General features: G+C 42.5%; 1 protein-coding gene across 1 annotated transcript; it reads left to right on the top strand.

Annotated features, from left to right (window-relative positions):
• The first annotated feature begins 3,516 nt into the window (after positions 1 to 3,516).
• On the top strand, positions 3,517 to 19,349 carry LOC139592187 (transmembrane protease serine 11E-like). The gene is made up of 10 exons (XM_071431719.1): positions 3,517 to 3,631; positions 11,554 to 11,673; positions 12,913 to 13,028; positions 13,455 to 13,522; positions 13,975 to 14,138; positions 15,119 to 15,157; positions 16,241 to 16,421; positions 16,643 to 16,908; positions 17,779 to 17,921; positions 18,326 to 19,349. Coding segments are annotated over exons 1-10 (1,260 nt in total). The 5' UTR covers positions 3,517 to 3,630; the 3' UTR covers positions 18,488 to 19,349.
• Positions 19,350 to 19,599: the final 250 nt, after the last annotated feature.

Here is a 19,599-nt window from a genome sequence, read left to right as displayed (position 1 = left end):
CCTTTGATCAGCTGTTCTTCTTTCTTTTTCTATTCCTCTGTATAAGCTTTGAAATGGGCAAATGGACCAGAATTTAATGCAATATTCAGGGTGCAGGCATAGTATTTATTAATATTGGAATATAAGTTAGTTTCCTTTTGCTTTTCTGTTCTCTTTACAAGTAAATTCTAGCATTCTTTTTGGGTTTCCTTTTTTTTCCTTTTTTTTTTTTTTTTTGACTGCTTCTGAGTTAATATTCTCATAGGAAACTTCCTCAGTCTTGTTTCTGAAAGGAATAATAATTCAACTCCTGACACTTAAGGGGTATGGTTAGGACTGGGTTTTTTTTTAATATGTGTCACTTCTTCATACTTTTTAATTCCTAAGCTCATCTGTTGTTTTATTACATGGTATCTCAAAATTATGTTTCTGCTGTAGTTTTTTTTTTTTTTTTGTGTACTGTAGGTTTTTTTTGTGTGTGTGTGTACTGTGATAACTGGACAGTTATTGTACGATTATCATCTCAGTATTTCTTTTTTTCAAACAATTTATGAATATAGCAGAGATTCCTATGATAGTGAGCTGGCTTCGGAAAAAGCATTAACATTTATTTATTTTATTTACTTGTTCTTAATGGCTTTGTTGTTTTTTAGATACCATTATGTTTGGCTTTAGTCTCCTGAAGGCTTTTTATTTTCCTTTACCAGGTAGGATGCATTTGCTCTAAGATTAACATTATCTCTTGAAATAGTCTCTCTGTCTCCAGAAAACATGCACTTCAAGGTTTGTCTTTTAGGTTTTGTCTTTTCTATCTTTGAAATTCAGCATGTCAGTAGTTGATCTGGTTTTGGGTGTCTTTAGAAATGCTGAATCTGATGCTGATATAGTTCAGACAGAAAGATGATAAACCAATTGTTTAAACTGGTCAGGACTGAATCAAGAGTTGCTTCCAATTTTGTGGATTTCCTAGCTGCCTGTTCCTGAAACAGTTATTTGCAACCTCCAAGAAATCCAGTATTATCTGAGTGATCATTGTAAAGGTTTCACATTTTACTTCAGAGTAATTAAAATAATTGGAATGATAGATCCTGGGATTTCCACATTCTATGGCCTTCCTGCCACCATGTTTCTTTTATACATGCAGTGTCCAAGTCCTTTTTTGGGGTAAGCATTCTGGGTCTGCCATCAGTGTCTTGGAGAATCCTGCGGAACATGGAAACCATGATTTTGGCTCTCTGTCCCTGTATCCTGTTTGTATCAGACTTTTAAACTTTTTTTTTTACTATTTTAGTTTTGTGTAACTTCTGTCACATTCTTTACTTGAGGTTGCAGTGTCTACCATGGGATTTACAACAGGATACATTGTTTCCTGTGGGCACCAGTCTACTTTCTGCTTGTCCATTTGAAGCTTCTGTATAGTCTTCCTGATGTGAAGTGCAGATCCTGTTTCCCTCTCACTTTAAGCAGAAATTTGTTCATCCTTTGCTGGGTTTAATGCACTCTGGAAGCTCCCCAGTCTCTGGTGAACCTGAGCCTCACTTGCTTACTCCATTGCTATAGCCAATCATTGAAACTTTGCCTCTTCACCAGCTGGATTCTGGTGGGGGTCTTGATCTATGGCATTTTATGTTCAGCCTACACGATCTATCTTCTTTCTTTTGTGTGGTACCCAGGTGGGCTACACCCCTGCCTCCTTCCCTGCATTTCCTAACTTTTCCAGGCTATTTTTTTTTTTTTTAAGTGTTGCAGTGTCGCACAAAAGGGCATATAAGAGCACTGTCTCTGGAACAAGGAGCCAAACCTATTTGGTACCTGGCAATGGAACCACTTGTGGCTATTGTCTGTCCCTTTTTCTCTTATGAGTTTTTTTGCTGCAGGGAATTATTGCCAGTAAAAGAAGAAACTCAGACACCTTGTACAGAGAGGGGACTATTGACCAGCATTATCACATTATTTAGCAGTTTAGTGCATTCCTGCCATGAAATCAGGCCTGGAGGAGTTTTTCAGTGTCCAAAAAAAGCATCCTCAGTTTAACCTCTTTCTTTAAGCAGCAATAGGGGTTTTTTTTCCTGCAGGTGAGACTATACAAGGATTGCCATGAAGGCTCTGTGTTGTACATTCTTCCACCTATGGCACAATCAAGTCACAAGGCAGAGCTCTATGTCTGAGGATCATGGGGTGCCTGGAATTAATGTCTTTGCATCACCTATGCTCAGGTCAGGTAATCATGTGACACTTGATACTTTACCCTGGAAATTGTCACCCTCTAGCTAGGCTTCTGACTGCATTTTGCTTGCACATCTGGCCTGACTCAGGTGTTCCTATATGGGATGGCAATGCAGCTTCCAGTTAAAGAATTGAGAAGCAATTACATTAAATGTGTCATTAACAACTGTATTCATCATGTTTTGTAACAGATTATGCTGAGACATTGAATCCAAATTATGAGAGGCTGAGGCTTATCTTTAGTTTATGCTTCACTCAAAGGAAGCTGGCATTCTCCAAAAGCAGTCTTCCTGTTACTTGCCTATGGACTTGATGTAAGTGGAAGGAAGAGCTCCAGCCATGTAAGGTGTATTTGCATCAGCATGTTACTAAGCTGGTGATCCCTGAGCTGCAGAGGGGTCAAATGGAGGTCACTAAGGTGGAGGAAAAGAGTCCCTAGAGGTTAGAAAGTTTATTGCAGTAGAGCAAAGAAAATTGTGCCATTTGTATCTTGTTGTGAGGTCTGTCTTCTTTATTGTCCTTCTGAAACAAATCTGTGTGTCAGGCTATGTGGTCACATACATCTTCTAGTAAGTTTAGTGATACTGAGAAAACTTAAAACTTCTTAAAACTTTAAAACTTAAAGCATTTCTGAAGGTTCAGAAATGCTACTTTAGGTTAGAGTTTGAGCTTGTGATGATTGTTTGCCAGATAACTTGCTGTCACTAGCAAAAGTAGAACTTCTTATTTACAACCTGAAAATATTTATATCATAATGTTTATGACACAGCAGAATTTTTCAGGATAGAATTGTATGTGTAGCTAGGTGACCACAATTAAAATTATCATCTAAGGAGTTAAAGAAGAATGAAAAAATTGAATTTAGCTGCTGTTATGAGGGCAGATCCTTTTCTGGCCAAATGTCCAATTTCAAGGAAGTTCAAGGTAGTTAAGAGGCACATACCTTTGATTCTGCATCAGTTTGTCAGTTCCTTACCTGACCTAGGGCTGAATGTTTTCTCTTGAACATGCAAATTTTCTGCATTGATCCTTCCCACAATTTCTGATTTGTTCTTAATTATACCAAAGAAGGAAATAAGCTCTGCGTCCTTGCAAAATTTTCATGGCTCTTCTGATTTGGGGTGTTGCAGGGTGTAGCTAATGCTCTGAAAAGGCTTCAGGATTCCTGGATGAAAGGTGTGATGAAAGAAGTGTATTGTTATTGTTTTAGGGGAGGAATCATGCTACTGGGTAAGCCTCTGTCACTGAGACTTGCTGGACTTGTTTGTTCTGACTTGCCTATGACTCCTTTCTTTCTTAATTCAGGAGATAAAGCCTCAAGTCTATGCTGAGATGCTGCACAGTGTGTTGTGGTGCTCAGGACAGTGGAGAGAGCTCTTCCCAGAGAGAAGACTTCTTGCTGACTCTTAGTGGTACACAGAGGTGAGTGCCATGAGCTTCTGGCTTGCTTCTTGGTATTTTGGGCAGCACGGCTACATTGTGTGTAGATTTATAGGGCAGTTAGAGCTTCGACCGAGGGTGTGGGGAGAGTGGCACTAGTGCTGAGCTTGCTTCTGTTTTGATCTGCCTTTCATGCATCAGTAATTCTTCTGATATGTCAGCCTTTCTCCTCACCCAAAATGCATGTTTTCTGAGAATTCTCCAGCTCATCTACAGCACAGTATGGCAAATCAAGGTGGCCTATGTGGAGGGCAGGTGAGAGTCATCTCACAGTGCGCTGACTGACCTACCATTTGTGCTAGCACAGTTAGAATGTGTTGTAGACACAACTGCTGGATGAGAGGATGAGTGGAGGACAGTTGGTAAAAGTAGCTTCTTGTGCTTTTGATTGTTTTAATGGGCTTTGGTGTGCAGCCAGTGAAGTGTTACTCTGTGCAGAATCAGCTTGGAAACACACCAAATCTGGCACCTGACCATTTCACCCACCCTGCGTTGGAACGAAAATCAAACTGAAAACCCAGAGAGACTGTACCTGCTTGTGTGGTATCTTGTTTTTGGAGTAGATTTCAAGAAATGAAAGAAGAACAAAAGGAGGCAGGCAGAGCTATTTTTGAGGGCTGGAAAGCAGAGGTCTACTGCTATCATCTGCGACTGCCAAACTAACAGAGCAAGATATTTGTCTATGTTGTTTATGACCAACCCTGCTGGAAGGGGAAATCTGAGAGGTAAAAATGTTAAAGTTACAGAAATTTATCCTAAACTGATTGCAGTTGGTGGCCATGTACTTAACATTTTCTTTACACTGAGATGATCTCTCAGTATTCATGCAAATTTAAGTCTTTATGTAGTGAGTAGTCCTCCTACTTCTGCTAAAACTTGTTTCAGAACATGAGAGTCTCAAGAGGTTGGCTGTGGTAGTCAGCTGTAGAAAGACAGATAAGTGATAAAGGATATTTCAGTCCTTGGCATTACAGTTACATCCTACAGACTGTTGTAGTGGTATAGGAGGCTACCTCTATCCCAACAAATAAAGAGTTCAAAACTTCCAAACAGTTGTGTGCAAAATGGATGAGAGAATAAGGAATAGCAAACCTTTCACGCTGATTGCAGAGGTGATCGGATAACCAGGGAAGCCTGTATGAGCAGCATTTTGGCATCATGGATATAGTTGATGGGAAGCTCTCAGTTAAGACATCCCAAAGACTGAATCCTACCCTTAAATCTTGAAGCAAATGACAGGAGCTGTGTTTGAAGCAGTTGTCTTTACCCAGCTGAAGTGTGCTCTGGGGAAGCAGCAAGACCTTGGTAAAATTGGATGGTTAAGGGGAGGAGCTCAATTAGTAAGTGGCAAATACATTACTGATGCCTTATCTGACTGCAGAGGGGTGGCATGCAGCACCTACTGTTTTTGTGGGCTGTTCAAGGGTGTGGGGAGATCAAGCTGATTTAGTATGACGCATAGAAAAACGCACACTTCATTTCCCTCAGCAGATACCTTCAATGTTTGGAAGTCTTTCATTGTATCAGAATGCTTTAGGAGATATCAAACATTGAGCAATTGAGGCTGGTAGGTAACTGACCTCATCCAAACAAGGGTCTGGCAGTACTTAGGCAGGCACCAGCTTCTTCTGCTTCAGTTCTCAAAGCAGCTGAGGTTGTTGTCCCATTCTTTTAGAAGTGCGTGTCCTGAGTATGCCACAAGAGCACAGGAGAAGTGCAAGGTTTGTGTGGTTGCTTGTGGTAAAGGTGGGAGTGAAATAAGCAAGTCTTGCTTTGTGGCCCTGTGCTTTTTCTGTAGGCCTCCTAGAGTAAGCCAGATGTATCCCATTTGCTGCCATTCCCAACCACCCTGCCAAGGTGGAAAGTTCCAGGGACCTAGTCTGGATTTTTAAATCATGCTCACCAGGCCAGCATATTAGTCTGTTCAGTTGTCTTGTGAAAGGTCGTATTTCTAGGAAGAATGATTGTAGGCATGTTCCTGAATATATCAGCTGGGAAAACTGGTCATGACTATAAAAGTGGAGAGACCCTCCCCATCAGATGTGCCACCCAAACTCTGCCACTGGCTCATCTGAGAATACTGGATTATCAGTTGGCAGGGGTATAAAAAAAAACAACAAAAAAAACAAAGGAAGACCGCAGCAGATCACATAGAAGAGGTTGCATGTTTTTTTCTCTGTGGAACGTGGCAAAACACTTTCAGTAAAGAGCTGGTACAAGAAAACATGGTTTGAATTAATCTAAGAGCAAATCTAGTTGGGGATGCGATGAAGTTTTAGCTTAAGAAGTCAAAAAATATCAAGGGCAGATCTGTAAAGCAGAACAGGGTGGCTGTTCCCTGCTTATCCAGAAATTCGGTGACTGAGGCCACATGATAAAGTTACACTTTCTTTTCGTGTCTGAACAGATGCATTCTGATCAGTTTGCTGGTATTGCTCTTGCTGAAGCTTTTGATGACACACAGTAAGGTGTGTTATCAATCAGAAAAGATGGATAATCTCAATATAGTGAATCAAACCCTGTCAGGCAGAGGTGGGAGCTGAACTTGCATCACTTGCATTGTGAATGAATATAGTAACCTTTTAGGAAGTTTGGTACAGGTTTAGAAGAAAACCAGCTTGTCACCTGTGTATTGTGCTTGTCTTTCACTTTTGGGTAAATGTTCCAAATTCAAAGGTAAAGAATTCATCTGGGGCTGATCAGAAGTCCAACCTGAAATCCTATGTGGTTTCTCATTGGTTTCACAAGGAAGACCAATTTTTGCTCTGTAAAATTTTGGTATAACTCTTCTTCATAATATGTCAATAGCTATTAATGTTACTTTTATTTCTTGCTAATATTTCGCTTATTAAAATATCTTGTATCGTGGTTTGATTTAATATACTTCTTTCTAAACACAACTTTAGTGCATTTTAAATAATTATATTAAAATAGATTTATTTTCAAAATAATTCATTTGGATTTTTTTTTTTCAGTACAGAATACCTTTTTAGGAATCACAGTCTTTGTCTCAGAGCCAAGGTGTGTAAGCTAGGAGATTTAATAATTTGCTCTTCCCAACCTGAATTAGCTGTGCTATGAACTTGAGAGATGCTGCTGTCTTCAGGGATTATCTTGGGCCCCCTGGGAATGACGCATATTTTAAATGAGAACACGGATTGCTGGAGGAGGTTTAATGTTCGCGATAGTATTGCCAAGATAAGCAGGTCTGTACTGAACTAAAGGATCTTGGGTTTGAAACTTCTCACTAATTCACTGCAGACTGAAAGCTGCCAGATATAGACCTCAAAGATGTATTTTTAAGAGCCGAAAGGACTTGGCCTTTGAGAGCTCCCAGTGGTGTCTGGGTCTGATCTCTGCTCCTGTGGAATTTGAGTTATCTCATTCATGCTAGAGGGTGAATGCTGAATTCCTGTCCGCCCTGTTAAGAGTTAATTTGTAGCTTAGTGGAGTTTGGGCAGTAAAAAAAGTCAAAGCCTGTGATATAAGGAAACAAGAAATGTGAGGCTGTGTGAAACACCAGACTCTAGAAGGCATCACACAGACAGCTGTGGTATTTGGGGTCTTCTGAGGAGAACGCAGATCTGTTAAGCAATGTCTCTTTGCTACAGGAAGAAGGAAAGGATATATCCATGGTGGGAGGCCTTCCTCAGCACTGCAGAGGATCAGTGTTTCTCTGGCCATTGAGTGTTGCTGGGTGGAGCAGAATTTGCTTGGTTACTAGAGTGCAGAGAAGACCTCTAATTCCTAAACAGGGGGATCCACCTGCCGCTAAATTATATAACTATAGAGCAGGATGTCCCAAGCACAGGAATCCCTGTCAAGGTGGTTATTCTGGTAGTCCTGCCCTCTGTGGCACCAAAGCAAAAAAGGCTAGGGGAGTGAAGAGCTGTTTGGAGGTGTTATGTGTATGCATAATGAAAGTATTGAGTGGATATAACCTGAACTGTCTCACAGTAACCATCCTAGCCTCTGTCTCAGCAAAGCTAGGCATGCCTAGTTGTGAGATAAAATAGAAAGAAAACCAAACAGCAAAACATGGGGGCTACTGAGCTGGGTCCTGCACACAGACATTACAGTTGAAGGATACTGGTAACTGTACACTGTGGGAATTGATGAGTCTTGCTGCTTTCATTGCAAAAGTATTTTGGTTTTTTTCCTATTCTGTTACTTAGCAAGATGGAAGACAAAACCATCCTGCTAAAGGGAGGAAACTGTTTTGGTCTTGAAGAGATATTTCCACTTTAATTTGTATATCCAATATACAAATTAATTACCTGTATGTGGATATAGGTTGACACCTCGTGGGTGTTTGTGGCTGCTTGAAAAGCTCAACAGGGCCCAGCAATGTGCACTCACAGCCCAGAAAGCCAACTGTGAGCTAGGCTGCATCAAAAGAACTGGCCAGCAGTTTGAGGGGAGGTCATTCTACTCTGCTCTTGCAGAGTACTGGAGTACGCATGCAGCTCTGAATAAGCTGAACATAGGAAGGACACAGACCTTTTGGAGCAAGGCCAGAGAAGGGTTGTGAATATCATCAGAGGACTGGAACAGCTCTCCTGTGAAGAGAGACTTGAGAGAATTGTGGCTGTTCAGCCTGGAGAAGAGGACACTCCTGGAAGATACTGTGAAGAAATTCTTCACTGTGAAGCTGGTGGGGCACTTGAACAGGTTTCCCAGAAAAGTTGTGGATGCCCCATCCCTGGCTGGAAGTGTTCATGGCCACACTGGGTGGGGCTCTGAGCAGCCTCGTCAAGTGCAAAGTGTTCCTGCCCTTGGCAGGGTGCTGGAACTAGATGATTTTGAGTCCATTCCAACACAAACCATTCTATGATATGAATGCTTTAAAGCTTTTTCTTAAAAAACAAGTTAAGTGAAATCAGTATCAGAAGTGGTGTAGGGTTCTATTCCTTATCTCCCATGTTTACATTTCCCTCAGCACTACAGCACTTCCTAAGGTTTCTGTTTCCCTTTGCAAGTCTGTGTGACTTGTGGAGAACAAGCAGTTCTGAAATATTGGAGGAGAAAGGGATCTGTGCTGCCAATGTTTGTGGCTGTAGCTGGTATTTGCACAAAAAGGAAATAGAGACAGATGGCTGGAAGGACAGTGCTGCCTGTGAGAGCATGAGTCTCACAGGCAAGGAGATGCTCAGTTTTTTTAATCTTAAATTTTGCAGCTTTGGCATAAAGCCATGTTTTGAGGAAATCTGTCTGGATACAGTTCACAAAATGCAGCGGTTACAATCCAAGAGCACAGTTGCCTCAATGTCTGCAGAGTCAGCCATACACTGCCAGGGCTGTGCTGTGTGTTCTATGTGCCAAGAGCAGTGGAAGGATTGTGCTCCTATTGCCATTCAAGTGGAAGCCCTTGGAGTGGGGACAGCTGCAGGACAGGGAACCAGTCTGATTGAGATGGATGGGAGGGGCTCAGGCTGGAAGCACAAGCTCTCCAGTGAGGAGGGCAAAGTGAAATGCAAAAGCTGCCTCTTTCAAGCATGAGATGTGGCTACTGAGGAGGGGCAGAGGCATGTTGCCATAGTGGGCTATTCTGATTAGCCAAGAGGCTTGCCCTCAAGAGTAATAATTGACTGCCCATGAGGTATGTTGCAATTCCCTGGGACTGGGAAATGCTGTGAGATGGGTATGGGAGTGTTCCATGGAAGGCTGCAGCAGATTGAAGAAACTGAGGCAGAACAGTTCCACTGGTTTTAGGTTTTTATCTGAATCTCTTTTTCTGCTGAACTCTCAGAGCTGATGGACAGTATATACAGTGCAGGTCTAGACAGTGAGAAGTCAAGGCCTCAGTGAAGCCAGGTGAGTTCTGGTGGGTGTTATTTATGTGCTTATTGCAACTTGTAGTTTGCAAAGGAGTAATCTTGGCCAGCCTGGGTTTTCCAACTCTTATCAACTGCCCTACAGCCTTGACATCAGGAAACTGAGCCAGTCTGGTGGGAGAAAACTTGGGCCGTGCATTGCAAGAGCAGAACTTGCCCCAGTAAAGTAGGAGCAACAGAAGGAGAGGTACTGGCTTTCTCCATGCCATGTGACTCTGAAGCAGAAGACTTGATCTTGGTCACCTGTCCTGTATATTATGGTAACACTAAGCTGCTGCTTGTGACTACCTGCCGTTGTGATGCTGACAGAAGCTTCTCTATTTTAACATTTTCTTTCCAGTATGCCACCTCTTTGAATGGGTAAAAAATTTGCCCATTTGGCTAGTGCTCTCAGTAGCCAAAACCAAGATGTTATATGAGGAGATTAAACTTTAAGTTTCTCCCAACTTCCCTGTCTCTTGCTGAATACACCCTTGCTGCCTGCAGATCTCTCATCTCCTTCCTCTGTAGTGCTATCTGGGGAGTCTGGGGGGTGTTGTTTTTTTTTTTTTTTTTTTCTTTCCTATTTGTTTTTCTTGCCATTTCTTCCTTGTGGCTTTACTTGGTTTTCTTCCCATCAGAGCAGAGGGTATAATACCATCCCCCTCTCTCACCACTTCACTGCCTTTTGCTGTCTTGGATTTGTGCAGCAGACCCTCATCTTTACTGCTCATCTGCCCACTCAGCACATTTCCTGAGATGGAGCCCCTGCTGTTAACCTGCTCTGCTTTCACTGTGATTTCTTCTTTTCCACCTTGTCATCAGAAAACCTGCAAACACTTATTTTCTCTGCCTTTTTTCCTCTTCCTGCCTGCATCTTCTCAGATTTTGCTCAGAGATGCTGTGTCACAGACCTGAGAAGGGGAAAACAGTGTTTAGTATGTCTGGTTCACAGCAATACCAGCATGGATCAGAGGATGTAAAGCAGCATGGTGAGTAGCCAGCCAGTCTTCCTCCTGAGGGCTGGCTGCTGCCATTTGTCTCTCCAGGATATCTGAGAGATTATCTCAGGTGTTTTTCTGATACCATGTACTAATGTAGACCATGTTGCAGGGACTCAATATGTGGCATGACGATTAGCACATGGTGTGCTGTGGAATTATTTGGGATCTTTAATAATTGTGCATAAGGTTTTGCATCATCCTACAATAAAGCTACTGAGGACATGCACAAAAATGCATTTTTCCTAATGTTCTGTTGCTTAATGCTGCACTGGAGGACATAAGTGTAGGAAAAAGTCTTCTGTGCGTCTGTCCATGTGTGAGTCAAGTTCTCTACCATTTTACAGGTCTGCTCTTGGCTTTCAGAGTTACTACTGGATATTGTTGCCATGTCATGTTTACACACAAGTACCTCTTTCTCTATAGATTGTCTGGCAGGAGACAGGATGTGGTTGCTCTCAACATATGTGTGGCTTTGGAGCAGTAAGCCCCAAACCCTGTAGGGACTCAACAATTGTAACTACTCACACCGACTAAATATAACCAAAGCTATGTATTATGTGGCATCTCTGGTTGCCTAGAGTATCCTTGGGGCAGAGGTTATTTCATCAGTCATGAAATATTACATTTATGTTCAGTTTGAGTACCTGTGTGGGCAGTTGGCTGCACCTGAAATCTGTGTAGTATTTCTTGAAGTCAAATTGTCTCTAATAGCATTTCCTGCACAACTTTTTCTCGGTGTGTATGTGAGGCAACAGAGGCAAAGTTAGACAGGAAACTCTGACTAAATATAAAGGAAAAGCTTTTGCCATGAGGATGAGCAGTGACTGGACCAGAGATCTTGAGAAGACTCAGTTACCTTTCTCCTTGGAGATACTAAAAACTTGACTGGACTAGGTCTGGAGCAACCGACTTTAATTTGGCTTAGTTTAAACAGTCAGGCCCTCAGAGTCCAGAGGTCCTTCCCAACCTACCTCATTCTGTAGGGTTTTTCAGCTGAGCTAAGCTGTGCCAGATATGATTAGATTCTGGATGAACTATTGTCTTTGTACTGGAGTTGAATTTCTCCATATTGCTTTCTTCAATGCAGGCAGTGATCCAGATGGACAGAGCAGTAAGGCGCTTGGAGCCATGGAAGATCGCAGTCATTGTTGTGTCAGTGATAGTAGCCTTAGCTCTCATCATTGGCTTGATTACATTTCTTTTGTGCCATGGTAAGTGCCCTGCTACTTTGTTGTGACAAGCTTTCAGGAATCTGTTGTGTTTCACTTGCTACTGTGGTCCTGCCTGATGATTTAGGCATGCAATTTTCCTCTGGTATAAATCTCACATGAGAACTTTCAAAATGCTATTTGAGAGCTAGATTGATCTAAAGACCTGTAAGAATACTTGAAATGTGCTTTACTTGAAGCAGGGATTTCAGTTTTAACACTCCTTTTGTTTCTTGCCCTGGTTTTTCCACTGGTATCCAGTGTCTCCACTGACTGACCAAAGGATTAGAGTCTTTTGTATAAACCAGAGGAGTGTCTAGTACTCAGGCTATGCATAGTAAGCTTAATCTTGAATGGGGTTTTTGCAGAAACTCAACCTGGCCCCTTCAGCTGGGAATATTCCAGAAAGAGACAGGGCAGAGCTTTAGGCTTTTCAGACCTCAGAACTCAGTTCTGGTTGCCAAGAGCCCAGTTTCAGTAGGAGATCATAGAATCATTAAAATTGGAAAAGATCTTTAAGATCACCAAGTTCAACCATCTTGGCTTATGACTTGAAGACAATTAATTCCATTCCCAGTCGCTTGCCTCATGAATTAAGTTGAGTCATTCCATTCCCAGTCTCTGAGGTAGCAGTGTGAGATTTTTGAAATGCTTTTCTGCATTCCATGAATGGAATGAATCATGTGGCCATCTCAGCTCACCAAGAGCCAATGAGGCTGTGGCTTACACTAGGACACCAGAAGGAGCAGTGGCAGAGCTACAGCTCAGCTTTGCTTTTTGCCAGCTCTGTGTTGCAGGACCCCTCTCTGCCATACACTCAAGAGACCGATTTTTAAATTAACCCAACCACTGAACAGATGTATACAGCTCTGCCCCACATGCCTCTCAGAGGGGCAGGAATAGGACAGAGTGCAGCTGGGGAGGAGTGAATGTGACTGAGTCAGAAGAGCTCCTTTGTCTTGTGCTATGTTCACCTTAGGCCAACAAGAAGATGGACCCCAGGGCAATGTTGTAGTGGGTGTAATTTGGAGCTCCTTGGGATGGTCCTCAAAGAAGAAATGAGCCCCTAGATGGTCCATGGAGCAACAGGATGGTCCAGAACCCCCTTTTACCAAAGTGCTGCTAAACCTGTAATTTCACAGGCCAGAAACCCTTGCTTGTGCCGTGTCCTGTGAGATATTGTGCATCTTTGAATTGTACTAAAGATGATCAGCTACCTTTCCTTCTTTTTCTCCACTGTAGATCAAGACAGATATTACAATGCATCTTTCCTAATCACCAATGTCGACTATAATCCTCAGTATGAAAGGCAAACTACAGAGGAGTTCAGGAACATCAGTGAACATATCGAAACCATGGTAAACTAAAAGCTTCTCTGCTTATACCTGACCTATGCTGAAGAGTTCTGCAAATGTCTAATTGAAAATAGTCAGAGGTGATCGTGCCTCATCCCTACATGGCTGGCCTTACCTTACACACCTTGCTGCTGTGGGTTAAAGATGCATAGCTGACTTTGCACATGCAGATGGTAAGCACAGGTGTCTGCTCCACAAGCCCTGTGGTGGAACTGGCAGGCACAGAGCAGAATGGATAGTGAAATCAGTCAACTCAGTGTTTATTTTGGATTTGCATTCCCTGATGGAAATTTAGTGGTAGCTTTGCTGTAGAGGTGGAGATCTGAAGGCATTTTCATGTGTTTCAGAGGCTCATGAGAAACACATGTTATCTTGTAAAAGCATGTACTCATTGCAGGTGTATTTTAACATGCTCTTTTCTTTTAACAGATATCTCAAGTATTCAGGGGGTCCTTTCTAAGTAAAAGATACATCAGGTCCCACGTGGTCAGTCTAAGGTAAGTAATGTAAAGGCCAGGAATAAGCAGAGATGCGCTAAATAAATTTTCTTCCTACCTGTTGACCGTATGGAGCATTCCTGGTTGCTTGGGTTACACCAGTAGGGTGACTTGTCTGGTTGTTGCTGTCCTCTAGTGTTCATAACACTGAGGACTCAGTTACCCTTAGAGGTCAGCAAAGAAGAGAAGTTTGGCTTTATACTTCTGCAGATTGAATACCGTTTCCCTAACTGTTCCCAGAAAATTCCCTCTGATCACTGTCATAGCAAGAAACTTTTGCTCCCTGCTGACATGTCATCATTTTCCTTTACTTGAGCACAGACACACTATTTGTTCTGGACATCTGTGCAGACCAGACCTGTTCTCATATAAAGAAGGCAGGCAGTACAAAGCAGAACCAGGAGCATTAGTAGGCAAAGAGAACTACACCGTTTGTTTTTGTTGGTTTGTAGCCCAGATCCTGTTGGAGTGCTTGCATCTGTTGTTCTGGTATTTAAATTTCCCTCTGCTGACAGTGAAGCAACGACCCGGGGTCAAGTCAACCGTGTGTTACTCAGAAGGCTGAAAGCAACCTCGACATTCCTGAATGTTGACCAGTCTACCATTAAACTCACAGGCAAGTGCCTTAGGTTTGTGTTTTCAGCTTGGAATTTCTTCCTCACATTTTGCTGTTCTCAGCGTAATGAATTTCACCTTAGCGTGCAAATATGGGCTGTTCTTGTTTTCTTTTTTTGCCTTCTCAAAATTGTCTGTTAGGCTGACAGCATGGGAAGTTGGAAAACCGAACATGGAAAGAACTAAAACATATTGGTGCTGATTTATCAGTGTGAGCTCTTCTCCATGCATCAGAGACTTTCCCTGTGTGACCTGGTTGCGTTGAATGAGATAGTCTCCCTCAATTCATCAAAAAAGGTCCAACTTTGTGACCATGGGTTCTCAAACACTTTAAGACATACAGTAAATTGAATAAGAACCTTTATAACCAGGCACTGAAATGCAGAGTCCTCAAGCTATTAAAATTGCAGGGCTGAGGTAGTTCCCTTCTCTATCCTCTGCCATTTCCTTTGTCATTTGACAGATTTCTGTAGCAAGTGTCTGTAACAAGATCCTGAGGATCAGTGGGCAGTAATCCTTTCCCATGAATCTGTTGTGGATTGCTGTCTGACTCTGACAGAGGGTTTTTTTTGTAGGAAAGAAATTAGAAATGTTGCAGTTTACCTTCAGGCAATCCCAGCACTGAGGACTTGTGAAGACTCATCTGACCACCTTGCCACACTAAACCTGAACAAAGGCCTGTAGGCATTTGCTGGTGGCTGTGCACATTGTATATGTAGATGTAACTTGGACCCACTTGCAGTCATCTGCTGCTTTTGTTAGATCTGAGCTAAGGCAAGAAATGTGCATCCTGTGGCCTTTCTGTGAGGAGCAGAGGCTTAACTAAATTTCTCCAACGCAGCAAATTACTACTTCTTGTACTGTCACTCCAGGCAGCAATGCAGCCATTTAATTTTTGTATCCTGGGTACAGGGAGGGAGGCTGGGCTGGATCACATAGCATATGAGATAAACTTACTGTGGTCTTTGCTTTTCATTCCAGAGTTGAACAAGGAAAAGGGAGATAACCTTTTAAACAACTGTAAGTACAAATACTTTATAGTAAAGGTCCAGAGACATAGTGGACATAGTGCTGGAGGACCTGTGCTTACAAAATCCTTATACTTTCTTGATACAAGTTAAAAATAAAATTTGTTGCAGATATTAGAACAGTAGACAGTGCATGAGCAAGGGGAGACTTCAGCTCATACCCTTGCAGTCTTGCTGGCTCTATACATTTGTAGAATCAAGCATTCTGGCTTGGTGGTGGGAAGCACTTGCTTTAATGTTGATTTTTGGAAGTAGGGGCATGTAGTGAGCTGCTGTTAGCAAGTTTGTAGAAGGACTACAGTTTTGCTGTGGGCCATGATTCTTGCTGGAATCCTTCAAAGAACATTTTTTCCCTCCATCCCCCTCCTCCCTGAAGAAAGGTTTGGCAATAGATGTCTGTCAGATTTGACCTAAACTTTAAGGAAAGAGCAGAGGGTGGGAGAGGCAGAAGAGCTGTCCACACTCAGAGCAAGGCAGTGGCATGGCCTTGGAGAGTGGTAAGTTCTCAGTCCTCCTGTTGTGCTTCCCCTTGAGGTCTTAGAGCTCCTCTGGAAACTGGGAGACAGCGTAAGTACCTCCCAGGGCTCTCCATCAGTCCACTGCATGCTCTTGAAGACTTTGCATGTTAGCTTTGCCTCTTCAAATTGCCTACGAGAATTAACTGGTTTGAATCTAACTTTTTTCAGCTGGGTAATACCTGATTGTTGGCACAGTGGCTGTAAGTCAATTGTTGTGAAGAGGACACTATTTTTTTGTTGCTGCTGCCAAGGCTAATCTGTAGGTGACCTGAAAAACTCCCTTTTTTTCAGTGTCTCAGATACACAGCCTTCAGGTCCCATGGGAATTCATATGGGCTTGTGTGTCTGAAAACTGGCTTAATGAAAAAGTACTGACTCCTCTACCAAACGTCTTTGTTTACCCTGCATGTATCCTGAGACACTTGTGACCATGGCACTTGGCTTCCCTGCTTTAGGTGAAGGCTGTCTCTTGATGGAGACTCCTGCCCTGTTACACCTGTGCCTGCAGCCTTGAGGGCCTTCAATCAGCTAAAGCAGAGCTGCCTTTTCTCTGACAGGCTGTGGATTACGAAGACAGGCATTCTCCTTCACAGGAGTGGAAAGAATAACTGGTGGGCAGCGTGCACGGGAGGGAGAATGGCCATGGCAGGCGAGCATTCAGCTCGATGGGACCCATCGCTGTGGGGCATCAATCATCAGTAACACCTGGCTGGTGACTGCTGCCCACTGCTTTAGAGGGTAAGTCATCAGCACCTCTCTGATCCTACAGGCCTTAGGACTATTGGGTGCTCTGACCTTTTGTGACCCTCTAATATCTGTATCTGCTGAAAGATAATGAAGTTTTACTCTTCCCCTTTGGCAAACCTGGTCACATTGCTTTTTGATGCTTAAATGGAGACCTAAGCTCCCTTAGGTATGTTGTTTTGTGTGGCTCTGGCATAACCTCAAACATCTCACAGAGTAAGAGATCCTCGGAGGTGGACTGCCAGCTTTGGAATTCTGCTGAGACCTCCAAAACAGAAAAAATTAGTCCGGAAAATTATTGTTCACGAGAGATACAGTGACGTTCTCTTTGATCATGAATATGACGTGGCTGTTGTGGAACTTGCCTCTCCTATTGAGTTCACAAGTGATGTGCACAGTGTCTGCCTTCCTGAAGCATCTCACGTTTTCCCAGACAACGCTTCCTGTTTTGTCACTGGCTGGGGAGCTTTGGAGAATGATGGTGAGTGTCTCTTGCCTCCCTGTGCCCTGTCACACATGTGTCTGAGAAGACTGATGTTAGTCTTATGGGTTTTTTTTTTATTTTGAGTTCCTTAGACTTGGTGTTTAATGGGTGCGTGTCCTAGTGAGATACCTTTGGACTTAGTTGACTGCTTTTTTTTCTGGCTTGGTCAGTGGATCAGAAATGGGGGGAAGATCCTGAAGGTTAGTCTTACAGGATTTAAGAGCAGCTTTTCTTAGTTACTGTACACACAGCACTGGTTGAATACATTTGGTTCTCCAGCCCCTCTGGGTTTAGCTCTGACACGGTTCTTTTGCTATTCAGATTTTTTGCAGATGCACCATGACAATTTTCATCAGTTTTTCTCTCTTTGGTCATAAGTGAGGCCTCATCCAGTGATTTGAGTAAGCTTCTTTCAAATTAGTCTGTGTTGTTGAGGTTAGAGAGGATGGGACTATAAATCTGCTTGTGAGAGTCACTGACTTATATAGGTTGTGTTTCATGGGAGACCCTTGGGATGTGTAGAGATTGCCCAAAGCTATGCTGCAGTTAACCAAATGGGTCTTTTCAATGATAGCAAGGACATGCCATGTAGCCTACAGCTGAATGCAGCACTGAAATATGTACAAAATTCCATTTGTCCATTATGCTAAAGAGCATCTGGTGATGATTAAAGATGGATAGGAGTTATGTTTGGGAACAAGCAAAGGACTTTGGCAGTGGAAGGTATTAACTTTCTTAATCCTGAGACATTTTCTGGGTAGCTCCCTTAATTGCCTGTGATGGCAGGAAAAATTGGCTACTCCTAATCATTGAGTTTTTTATTTTGCTTACCTTGTCTGCAAATTCTAATGCCACTTCTCCTTCTAGGCAACAGTGTTAATCAGCTTCGACAAGCAGAAGTGAGAATTATAAGTACTGCAGTTTGTAATAGGAGACAAGTGTATGGCGGAGCGATAACAGCTGGAATGTTGTGTGCTGGATACTTGGATGGGCAGGTGGATGCTTGCCAGGTAAGTCTCTTTATTGGTATTAGTAAAAAGGAAATAGGTGGGGTGGAAGGTGATGTTTTCTAGAAATAAAATGTACTTTGGGCAATCTTAAGTTTATGAGTTTCAATATCTTGATAGATACAAATTAAGAGCTTCAAGGGTCATGCACTTCAGTTTGCATGAGTTTTTTGGAGCTGCACTTCAGTTTGCATGAAGTTTATATACAATGCACAAGTGAGAGAATGCAGATGTGAGGGTGTGAATGAGACCTAGGCTGTGAGCCTCTGTCTTGTCAGTAAACTGTGTGAAACTTGAATTATAGCTGAGGTCTACAGAAAAATACCTGCCAATTGTAACAGAAGAATTTGAGAATTTGAGTTCATGGCTGTTTACTTTTTTTCTGTCTGTTGACATTTTCTCCTTAGGGTGACTCTGGTGGGCCACTGGTGCATGTGAATTCCAGAGGAATCTGGTATCTTGTGGGAATAGTGAGCTGGGGAGATGAATGTGGCAAGCCAAATAAACCAGGAGTATACACACGAGTGACTTACTATCGAAACTGGATCCACTCCAAAACGGGCATCTGAAACCTGGAGCAGGTTAAGTTCTGTGGGCTGTGTACAGCTATTCCTCTGACACATCCTGCTCTGTGGTCACCCTCTAAGCAGCTGCTGGCTTAGCTTGTGGTCATGTATAAAGTACCTGTATGCTTGGAGCAGTCTGGGACTTGAAATTGATTTGGCCTACAGCCAGACGGGAATGGACTTGATCCATGTGACATTTGTTTGTTCAGGAAGTAGTCTGTCAGAGGGACAACTGCCTTCATCTGTATGCAATATATTGACCCTTTTTTCTACATGGCCACATGTCTTGGCCCCAGCTTTTATACCCAGGCAAAGTGTTTGAGCCAAACAATCATCTACCAGCATCCAAGACAAGCTATAACTGAAACCTGGCCCATCCATTTGCTGTGTGCTCACAAGGTCCTATCTATCCATAGAAAAGCTACAATCCAGGTCCTGACTCCAAGGCTGCTGTACTTCTGAATTCTTGAGCTTTCTCCTGCATCATTCCAGGAACTGAAATATAATGAAGAAAGGAAGATGGCTTAGAGAAGTCCTGGTTCGTAATATCACGCTGGACTGTTAATTAAGTGAATAGAGAACTTTTCCTTGCCTGAGAAAGAAATTAGTGGAAAACACCAGCTTGTGTCCACCTTCTTTGAACAAGTGAACGTATGCCTGTTCATAGTTTCATATCAACAGCCTCTGCCACAGCATTTGCCAGGGGAGTGATTGCTGGACTTAAGACCAGAAACCACCTTATGTTCATACCAGTTTGTTGTCGTAGCACAATATTTGGCTGAATTAATTTCCAGTTTTATCTTTCCAGACTGTATTTTTCTGAATAAAAGTCCTTTGCCTTTTGTGCAGGATGGATGATTGAAAATATCTTAGCATGACCTTCGTCAAAAAAACTTCTCAAACTTCTTATTCTTGTGAATGCTGTTCTCAAGTCTTTATAGTTTTATATGTGCATTTTAGCTATATCCTATTAAAAAAAAAAAAGCTTTTGCATTACAATGGAAATATCCCTGTCCTTCAGAGCAGGACAGAACTGACAGACCCAGAAATCTTATGTACAGAGCTCTCTCTTCTCACAGGAAGTAAGAATTGCCTGTGTTGCATTGCCAGACTGT

Source organism: Agelaius tricolor, unplaced genomic scaffold, assembly GCF_023055355.1.
Source record: "Agelaius tricolor isolate 1412-34295 unplaced genomic scaffold, bAgeTri1.0.p SCAF_8, whole genome shotgun sequence".
Classification (NCBI taxonomy): domain Eukaryota; kingdom Metazoa; phylum Chordata; class Aves; order Passeriformes; family Icteridae; genus Agelaius; species Agelaius tricolor.
This window is presented reverse-complemented; position numbering and strand designations above follow the sequence as displayed.

What these genes read in the sequence shown, in the direction of transcription:
- LOC139592187 (XM_071431719.1), top strand. An exon ending in TCCCACGTGGTCAGTCTAAG is followed by an intron (nt 13,523 to 13,974) that starts GTAAGTAATGTA and finishes GTTGGTTTGTAG; the next exon opens with CCCAGATCCTGTTGGAGTGC. An exon ending in AGATAACCTTTTAAACAACT is followed by an intron (nt 15,158 to 16,240) that starts GTAAGTACAAAT and finishes TTTCTCTGACAG; the next exon opens with GCTGTGGATTACGAAGACAG.